Genomic DNA, 10,641 nt, shown 5'->3' on the forward strand with positions numbered 1-10,641 from the left:
CAACAGTTTGAGCTCACCAGCTAAATTTCAACCAATGAAAGAAAAACACTTTTTCGATATCAAATAATTAGAAAATGAACGTTTTTTTGATGTCAGATACTGAAAGAATGAACACATTTCCGATCTCAAAAATGAAAAATTGTTTTTGATCTCAGCTAACAAAAGAATGAACACGAATCCTATCTCAGTTTGCGGAATTCACGCACATTTAGCTGAATCAGCTTGCAATTGCGGAATCCAGAACAACTAGCTATATATGCTCGTTGCAGAATCCGCAATAAAATCAATGTGCCGACAATTTTTAAACTACAGGTATTTGTACGCCGAATCTACGGAATTGTTGTAAGTGGAATTCTAGAACTTGTTTAATTAATTGTCTCTGGAATCCAAGAATATACAGACACCGAATTGTTCGCCTATCCAGTGCAAAGTTTGACTCCGTAGTGATACATGTTTGGGGAAGCCATTTACGGCATGTAATTTAGGAGGGAGATTGAAAACTTGATCCCATTTTTAGATTTTTAAGCCTAATCGACCCTCCAGATTGTTTGTTCCTACGCATTACTAACCTTTTTTGTTTTAATTAGTTCTGTAATTATGTCGTTTACCTTTTTCTAGATTTATTTCTTCTTTTTACTAGCAAAGCTTACTTGTTATTCTGAGAGCCTATCGTTCGGCTCATACCAGGCCCCCCTTCAACATCTGCTGAAAGTTATCATCCAAAAACTTCGGCTCTACCATTTCATCTCAGCAGATGTCAACGAAAGTCTCACTGGGTAACTGTTTTTTCTACGAGGTCGTTAAAATAGTAAAAATATAATTGTAATTGTAATTATTTGCATGGTTATATTAATCTTAATTTTTTATCATCGTGGATTTTTATTTCGTCTTTTATCCTTCTTTCGTTATTCTCCAATTTACTATTTTTCAAATTATTTTGTTCTTTCTTTCTCGTGTCCTCTGATTATCGATGTAGAGCTTGCCGGAAAGCAAAGGAAAAGACTAAAAGTTAGTTCTGAATGCCTAAAACCTGTTTGAAAACATGACGTTTTAGTAACTTCATAAATCGAGTGAGGTTAATTTCCTACCAACAACTTACCTGATAACTGTCATTGAAAGGTATGGTTGACCTCCGTGCTCCAGTTCTTAATTTTGTTCGTTGTGTCAGGAAAGAAGTCACATTGACGAAAGTTGGTTTAGCCGCGTAACTTTCATCTTTATAAATTATTTCAAATCTAAGGTAAAGAAGGCGTGGCTATGACAGTAACTTAATATTAAAATTTTCTGCCAATTTTTAGGAGAAAAAAAAGAGAACAAAAGTTTTAAACATGAAAGAATACAAGTGGAGGCATTCAAATCTTTCAAAGGCTCCAAATGTCAAAATTGTTCAAAGCATCCTTTCAAAGGAAAGGTTCACAGTTTCACAAATAATCCATTCCAACTGTAAAACACTAATTAAGCGCTAAAATGGGTGAGACTTTGCGTGGTGAACAAATTAACCATTCTGGCTCTTTTTCCTTTTCCCCCACCTCTGTAAATTCATGTAAATTTGTTGACCACATTGTCCGATTGTTATGAAAATTTACAAATAGACTGATAAGGCCACAACAAACATATTTGGTCTTCATATTCAACCTCGTAAAACCACTCGTTACACTAATAAGTTGAAACTGGCGTGAGGTGGGGGGAAAGGAAAAAGAGCCCCAATTCTAAACATATTGTTCTTCATTCTGTACAAATTCATTCGCAATCGCGCATTCGTTTGCAGTAGCATGTAAAAGTACACTGAAAACGGAAATTTTGAAATTAAAGAGGGGGACGAGAAACCATTTTTTAAATCAAATTATGTACGGATTTGTTATCAGAGCAAACTCAAAGAAGTGACGGGTCCCTCTTTTTTCAACTGATCCTAATTTGTGACTACAAAAACGCATGTCGACTAGAAAAAAATAGAACCATATTGGGCTCGTTTAAAAAAGTTTCTAGCATCACAGTTTTTCAACGTAGTTTTATGATTAAACGCGCAATTTTTCGAAGCAAAGTTTCACAATAGTAACTGTTCACCATGAAAAATTTCATTGCTTTATGAGATTGCTAAAACAGTTTTTCAAAATTGAAGTTCGATTCTGAGGGGAAAGTCGAAAAGAGCCATACACTTGTTTCAGCCTAAGAATAAAATTCTTAGATAAAATAAATAAAAAAGAACCACCGGCAAATGGAAGTGTTTTATGGGTTTTTGCTATTTTGATATAAAATTCAATCAAATACAGAAATGTTTTTTTTTCAGATCAATTACAATCATACGGAACTTTAGTCATTGTTTCGCATCGAACATTTAGAGTGGGGTGGAAATTTGTCTTTGTGTTGTACATATTAACTGATTTTTCACGCAAATCAGATAGCAAATAGTATTCAGACTGGGTCGATTTATCATAGTGAAGCCCTTATACTTTCGATTCGAACGACCTTAATTTTCTTCAGATTTGTCCGAGTGTTGAGAAAAAACTATTAGTTGTTTTTGAGTCTTAGTCTAATTTTGAGCGACTGAAACGATCAAGTATTGTTCGTTATAACAAATAAGGTTGGCCATTAGGGCTAACAAATCTTGTTTTACTTGATTTCACAAAACGAAAACTACTTTTGAAAGCTAGTTTCTGCGCTTTTTGACAGTAAACGTTTTCTTAAAAAATTATGCACGAAAAATTAGAAAAAGTTTTAGACAAATGTTTTTGATTTTTGGTTATTCATTTTTTTTTTCAGAAAATAATCTCGATCTTGCCTAATTTTAAAAAGGTGTACGCGATTACATCAACTTTAAGGAAAAAACCAAATTTTTGCAGTTTTTGTAACTTTGGTCGGAATTATCTGTGCTACCTGCGCAGAAACCGGTTAACCCTGGTTTGTATGCTGTCGCAGAGCAAACTTAAATACCACAAATGCACAGTAGTAAAAATTGAATGATCCTTAATGGTAGACTTTTTAAATTGTTATTTTAAAAGTTTATACCAAAAACTTGATGTTTCCATTAATTATTGTTTTTTATTCATCGTTTTACAAAATTAATCTAGTCGAAAACATGATGATGCACATAAATCAATCATACCAGAAGGTTGTAGATGAAAGCCAAATTACCATGCAAGCCTTACACAAAGTAATCGGGCCCATGAGACAGAAGTAGTTGTGCTTGACACCACTTGTGGCTCTGCTTCAGACCATCCCTATCTGCAATTTTATAGATTATTCGTCCAATGTATATTTATAGAAATAACTGGAACCAGTTTCAACTAGTGTTTTTATCCAATTATATTATTGATGAAATTATCTCTATAAAAGATTTCTAACTAACGAACCTTGATCTATGAATAACGTTTACAATTATTTGTAACGCTGAAACTTTTTATAGTTCAGCAACAGAACAAAATAAATATAACTTAGAAAACAGTTGTTCTCGTTCAAAGTAGTTCCTGATATCTGGCTTAAACTCATGTGGTGCGACCAAAAGTCTCAAACAAGACCTAGTTATGAACTTACATTTAGCAAATTAGAATAGAAATAAGATCAAAATAAAAAAATAGCAAAATTGCTAAACGTTAGGCAACATAGACAATTTAATAGAAATGTCTCTACGTCTCAATAAATCTACTCCGATATTTTAAACGATACGACAAATACCAGGTCAAAAACTGAATATCAGACCAAGCTACCACTTCGTGACACGTCTTCAGAATCCTCTATGCAGTAGATTTTCTTTCTGCAACATGAATATAAATTTACTTGGAGCAATAAATCTAATTTCCAAGCAATAAATTTCTTGATGCCTTATAGCTATACTAATTAACAATATTAAAGACTGATAAAAAAGATACACAGGTCGTTCATTTTACCAAATCTGCAGTAATTAAATTTTGAAAATTTTTGTGAATAAATATTTAATGAATAAAAAATACAAAAAATTATTTACTAATAAACTTGAAGTTTTTTTGCCAATGATCTCATTCGATGGTTTGTAAGTTTGTCTGGAGGCTGCAATTCTTTTCTGAGGCTGTTTTCAGCAGCAATGTTTTTTAGTTTTTTTTTAATTCGTTTTCAAGTTTAGTCAAGTTTTGTTTTGCGAAGTTATTCAAACAATAGTTTGGTCCATATTGAGCTGTTTCTATACGCTTTATTACTTTTTTCTAAAATTTATGAGAGTGTAAGTCAACCGAAATGGCATGCTTCTATTAGTGTTGTCGTGTTTCTAGGCGGTGCAAATCAATTGAGACAATTTTCGAAACTTTTGGAAAAGATAAAGCTTCACTTAGTTTTTGCATTTAGAACAATTTTTTTCCGTAAGATCTAACAGTATCATCAAAAATTTTTTAAAAACAAGTTTTCAGTATAATGTTTTAGAAAAGGATTTTATTGTTGCAGATCTTTGGATACAGATACTGCTTCCTATATTCCTTTCTAAAGTGATAGGATAATGATCATAGATACATTTCAATATTTCAGGACTTTCAAAGTAGGCGATGGTAATTTTTGATGTAAGATGTGATCCCAACCATTTTCTTTTTTTTAGAACACGAGTTCGTTTATTAAAAGAATAATGAAGTTGTTTGATATATCTATCGTAACAATTAATAAAACCAATTTGACGACAGAGCAAAAAAAGTATAAAAAAAACTAGAAGATTGTTCTGTATAGTAACTATTCTAAAAGGGCTGCTTAAAAAAATTGACCGGCTTAGCAATTCACTGTCGTCGAACAAGTTTCTATTTTTGTAACGATCACTTTTTGTTAGCTCTGACTTTAATGTTTATAACACCAGCTGAAAATTTGATATCATTCTATCATTCTTTCATATTTCAGCAAACTACCTTTATCAAAAACTGTTTTGAACTAGTTTAGTATACAACAGGTTTTTAAAATTGTGTAATTACATCATGATTTTTCTGTTTTGACGGGAAACTGAATACAACCTCTGGTTAACCAACTCAGTTTTGTATCTTTCTGTAAGCCATCTTTCATTCAGACATAATATAACGAGCGGAGCCTCAAGACTGAGTTTCAATTCTCCAGTTAGTTTAAATTGAGCCTTAAGGGATTTAAATAATTGAATGAAAATTACTTTGTTTTTCTCATTTCTTTTGTTTAACGGCCACGCTTTTCTAACCAATTTTTCAAACATTTCCGCTGAAGTTTTCATAATAGCCTTATTTTCTGATATTTTCTGTTTGCAGCAACGCATGTCTTGCTTTCGTGTAAAAGTTAAAAAACCTAATTTTCTCGGTTCCATTTTTATGACTCCATTATTCATCTTAAGCATTCATCTATCAAGAAAAGAGGATCGGCACAATTAACCAGATTTTAGCTACGACGCGGCGAGAGGATATCATGATCTGCGTGACATCTTCTCGGACGTTCTCCATCTTTTTCTACTTTTCTACGTTATTGAAAATGAAACATAATTTTCGCAAAGTTTGACAATTTTTTCTTTCTACTATCTCAATGATTCCGTATTTGTTGGCAAGTATTCAATTGTCCATCATAAATTGTTTTTCCATAAAAATATGACTCGCCTTTCTCGTAGCTTAGTTTTATCGATCATGGACAACCTTAGCTTTTTCATTGTTCCAAGATCTTCAACTGCAATTGGCTCTACTCGCGGAAGCAAGTTTCCAATAGTTTCCTTCATCAATGTCAGAGTCAAAACCCGATACTTGAGTTTCGATTCATTGAAACTATTCAACAAGTTTATCACCACAAATAGGCTTTTGTGTTCACCTTGTCAGATTGCATGCAAACTAATCAGCTTATGACAAACAAATTTGTTATTCAAAAATAGTTTTGTAAAATACCTCCTTACACCATAAAAAGTATGCTTAGGTGAGGTAGGGGAGTGTTAAGTAGTTATGTAGCTTACTGGTTTAAACTGATTATGACAACTTGTACTTATAACCAGGGGCGGATCTAGGATTTTCTCGAGGGGGGGGGGCGGACTTTCAAAAAACTTTCGAAGTTTTGTCGACCTTTTTTTTGTAAGGTCGACCAAATTGGTTTTCCGAGCTCTCCCAAAGCACTAAAAAGTCCCTGTTTTGGCCCAAATTTCTGCGCCACAGGCAAAATTTTGAAAAACAACAGGCCGAAAAGCGTTTTTAACTAAAAATTTCTTTTTTTTTTTCGGCAAGCGCTCCCCCTCAAAATTAGTATATGTTGGCGCCCAAGGCGCCTTTAGAAAAACTTTAGGGTCCATCACCAAAAATGGAAATCTCAAATTAGTACAAAAGGGGACCCTTTGGGTCGGAAGGAGGTCGAATCCCTGAAGGCTAGCGCCCCCCCCCCCTCAAAATCCGCCCCTGCTTATAACCATTAGCGGACTTAGAGGGATGGGGGTCGGGCGATTGGGTTGGAAGCCCTCCTTCGGGGATTTGATCGCCTGACGATCCAAAAAATCCACTCCTTGTACTATTTTGAGACACCCATCTTTTGCTTACTGACCCTAATTTTGTTCTAAAAGCGCTTTTTGTGCCAATATATACTATTTTTGAGGGGGGGCGCGCGTCAAAAAAACTCGTTTATTATTTGGTCAATGCTTACATTTATTTGACCAGTGTAGGTTAGTTTATTCAATGGTTATAAGTTATAAGCCACTGAATAAATGAAACTCTTCGTTTGTAACTGTGTAGGTATGTTGCACTACGAGGGTGGGTGGCCCCGGGAAATAGACGTGGGGGATGATGAACAGAAGCAGAGGTACTGCAAGAAACTAGAGAAGGAGGAGGGGTACACGCAGACTATTCTGTCTCTGTGTGAGGGCATGGAGACCAGTATTCTGCAGAACAGTGCAATCGACATCTATGAAGACTACTTCACTGATGTCGACCAGGTCAGTTGTCTTCTGCTCCGCCCTCCACCTCCCCCCCACACACACACACACACACACACACACACACACACACACACACACACACACACACAAACACCTTAAGAGTTTTCAGTTTTTATAGCTGTTGCAGCTGCTATTATGGCCTAACGCGTAAGGTTACAATGTAAGGCATGCAGGACAAATCTGTTCACAATTGTCAGCTTGTTCACTATGCCTAGTTTCAATCCGTTACCACAAGGTTAGAATGGAAATTCAAACGGGGGAGTGGAAAAGAGCCCTTCTAGGAGCTAATCTCATACGCAAATGAACAAATATGCAGCAAATCTCAAACAATCAAATACCTTTGAAGCGCTCAAAACTGTTTGATTTTATCGCTTACTTTTTTTGCGGTTTATGAATAACGAATTCTGATTGGCTCTGATTGATTCGTCCAATCAGATTTGAGTACTCTTAAGTTTGTCTGTTTACTGACCTGTCAGCTTACACGGATGTCTACAAGTAGAGACAGGCTCTTCTGCCATCGCCCCACTCTCTTTTTTTAAAAAAATGTCTTTAAATCTGGTTAGCCACAGTCTTATCGTTCTGTTTTTTGAAATGTGAGTTAAACAACTAATTGCGAACATTTTACAAATGTGAAAAAACCAAACTAAAACTGATGTTTGTTTCTGGGCGGAGTAAAACGGTAGAATATCCTAGAGGAGGATAATAATGTTGTTCATTAGCGAGTTGTATAAAATAAACTTAATAAATGATTTTCATAAACTTTTCCGAGCTTTTTTGAATTTATTGAAATTGCGTTTCTGATCTCTGTGCAACACTTCGAGGCCCTAATTTGCCCAAATTATTTGCGGTTTAGGCAAATATTTGATTTAAAATGCAGTTTATCGCTTTTTGGAAACTTTTGGCTAAAAAATTTAGTTTTTTTTCACGCTCGGTCTACCATGGTTTAAAAAATTAGGATGGATTAGCCATTAAATTTTGGGCTATAAAATGATGCCGAATTTAACTTTCTGAAAGTGTTTCTGATTCAGACAGGAGCTGGTGCAGTAGGAGGGGGTAGTTTCGGGGGTGCCGATGAGTCACGGGGGGACTGGACACCCAAAGTGAAGAGTGAGTTCAAGGACGCCAACGATAGGTACAAATTTTCTTTAGATCATCTTATTCAGCCAATTGACAGAAATTGTGCCAGTAGACTTAAAATATAATGCATTATGTAAAGTTTTTTAAGTCAATTCTGTAAAACCTTTAACGGAATCGGACTAAAAACGTCATATCGAATTTATTATGATTTTTAAAATTATAAAATTAATATTTTTTCTTTAAATTCCTGTTTGATTTATTAAACAGGTATTATGAAAACGTTTTTTTTTCCAGATGAGATCTGTTTTTTTTTTTTTTGCTTTCCCAAAAAACTACCCGTCAGATTCTCATAAAAGTGGTACCAATGGATTCAGTAGCGTTTCACCTACCTGCCTGCATGAACTTTAGGGCAATTTTTACCCTACCCCACCCCCTACGGTCTTAGAAAAGCTTCACAACTCGGTACTTTTTCACTTTTTGCCCATTTTTTCGGAAATTTTCGATTTCCTCAAAAACTACCCGTCCAGATTTGGGATTAAGGGTTTAATCGATAGACCAGGTTATAGGAAAATCCCATGCACAAGCGGCTGGTCCCTAATTTGCTTAGGGGAAGAGCTATAGACTTAGGAAAAGTCACTTTTTTGAATTTTTTGCCTATTTTTTCGGAAATTATCGATTTCCTCAAAAACTACCCATCCAGATTTGGAATTAAGGGTTTAATCGATAGACCAGGTTGTAGGAAACTCCCCCGCACAAGCGGCTGGTCCTTAACTTGCCTAGATGAAGAGCTATAGACTTAGGAAAAGTCATTTTTTTGACTTTTTTGGCCTTTTTTCAAATCTTTCCGATTTCCTCAAAAACTACCCGTCCAGATTTGGGACTAAGGGTTTAATCAATAGACCAGGTTGTAGGAACCCCCTACACAAACGGCTCGTCCCTAATTTGTCTAGGGGAAGAGCTATACACTTAGGAATAGTCAATTTTTCGGTTTTTAGGCCATTTTTTCAAACTGTTTCGATTTCTTCAAAAACTACCCATCCAGATTTGGGATTAAGGGTTTAATCGATAGACCAGGTTGTAGGAAACTCCCCTGCCCAAGCGGCTGGTCCTTAATTTGTCTCGGGGAAGAGCTGTACACTTAGGAAAAATTTTTTAAAAAGTTTTTTGGCATTGGAACAAAGATTCAATATACTTATTGTGTGTATTTTTTAGACAATGGAATCCGCTATGCTTACGTTTTCTCGCTTTTGCTTGGTGCTATTGGCTTTGTGTTGAGTTTTTTTGTATGGTTCGAAGAAGTCCAACGAGAAGTTGCACGACTTACGCTAGTTCTCTTTAATCAGGTCGGTTTGTTCCAGAACGTTTTTGTGATGTCAGTTATAGTCAACATATTATAGTCATATTTGCAATGCTTGGACAAAATTTAATTAAATCGAAAATTAATGAGTCGTTAGAAAAATGAAAAATACTTTATTTCATTAATGTTAGCTGGTTTGGAAACACACATTTCACTTCATTCTAGTGAATAATTATTCACATTGTTGAAGCATTGTGCATATGATTTTATTTTAAATATATTTAGCATGTAACCATGCTTGATACGGTTTGCCTTGTCGCACTTTGAAAGGCCCGCTTAATTCACATTACGGTTGCCTTGTCGCACTGTGAAAGGCTCGTTTAATTTTTGTACGGTTTGCCTTGTCGCTCTGTGAAAGGCCCGTTTAATTCATATTACGGTTGTCTTGAAAGGCTCGGTTTATTTGCATTGTGGGTTTGTGGGTTTACAGCAAATCTAAATAGTCTTATTCTATATCTTGTCACACTTTCAGAAAAATGGCGCTATCGACTTGAGAAACCTGAAATTTAAAACAATTTTAAAATAATCAATATTAAAATAATCAAACAGGTCTCTCCAGCTTTCAGCTGGGCCCCTAATTCAATTTTCGGGGAAACTCGTAAATTCTACTTGCTATGGTTCTGAATTGTTTTATTGGCAAGGAATCGTTTATCCGATCACTTCAAATATATTTACGGATTAAAGAAAATGCTTCATTTTATTGAAGAAAATTGATATAAAAAACCAAGAAATCAAAGCCTAATTTAAAACGCTTCAGATTAAAAAAACATCAATCTGGTTGAACAACCGGGTTGAATTTAAATAGATAAAGTCATTGCTGATTCAGCGTTGTTTTGTGAATAATTAATTCAGACAAAACTAGCTATGTTTTTTAGGTGATTCAGTGTTTTTTTAAGTACGTTTTTGTCCGCGAGCAATCGGCAAATAATAAGCGATGTTTAATCAATGCTTCAAAACACTAACTGTTTTACTTATTACTGAAGATTATTGCAAAAAAATAACTGCTTTTACATAAGATTGCATTCTTTTTGGTTGAATACTTAGGTTTATTTTACCTGTCTTCTGAGATAGGGACTACTTTTGAGTTTATGTAAGTGCTATCAATTGTTCTAGATAGAAACCAATTTGAGTTTATGTAAGTGCTATCAATTCTTCTTTCTGTGTGGGGACCTGCTGTCGTGACCTTGCGATCTCTAATGTCCGATGGGATCTGAAATAAAAGAGTGCAGTAAGATTTCGATTTGATGCCTAACAGTTTGTCTACAATACAACTTATCAACAACCTTTTTGATTTTCTAAACTTACGACTTTAACATGGCGCAGCCAGCAGAGAAAAAAA

At 34.9% G+C, this 10,641-nt stretch overlaps 1 protein-coding gene across 1 annotated transcript; it reads left to right on the forward strand.

Moving 5' to 3' along the window:
• Window positions 1-906: 906 nt before the first annotated feature.
• LOC134856017 (dynein intermediate chain 3, ciliary-like) lies at window positions 907-8,000 on the forward strand (the record flags this gene model as incomplete). The annotated part of the gene is made up of 3 exons (XM_063872389.1): window positions 907-1,008; window positions 6,666-6,865; window positions 7,897-8,000. Coding segments are annotated over exons 2-3 (302 nt in total), but the record flags the coding sequence as incomplete, so codon positions are not given.
• Window positions 8,001-10,641: the final 2,641 nt, after the last annotated feature.

This window comes from Symsagittifera roscoffensis, unplaced genomic scaffold, assembly GCF_963678635.1.
Source record: "Symsagittifera roscoffensis unplaced genomic scaffold, txSymRosc1.1 SCAFFOLD_1136, whole genome shotgun sequence".
In the NCBI taxonomy this organism is placed as follows: domain Eukaryota; kingdom Metazoa; phylum Xenacoelomorpha; order Acoela; family Convolutidae; genus Symsagittifera; species Symsagittifera roscoffensis.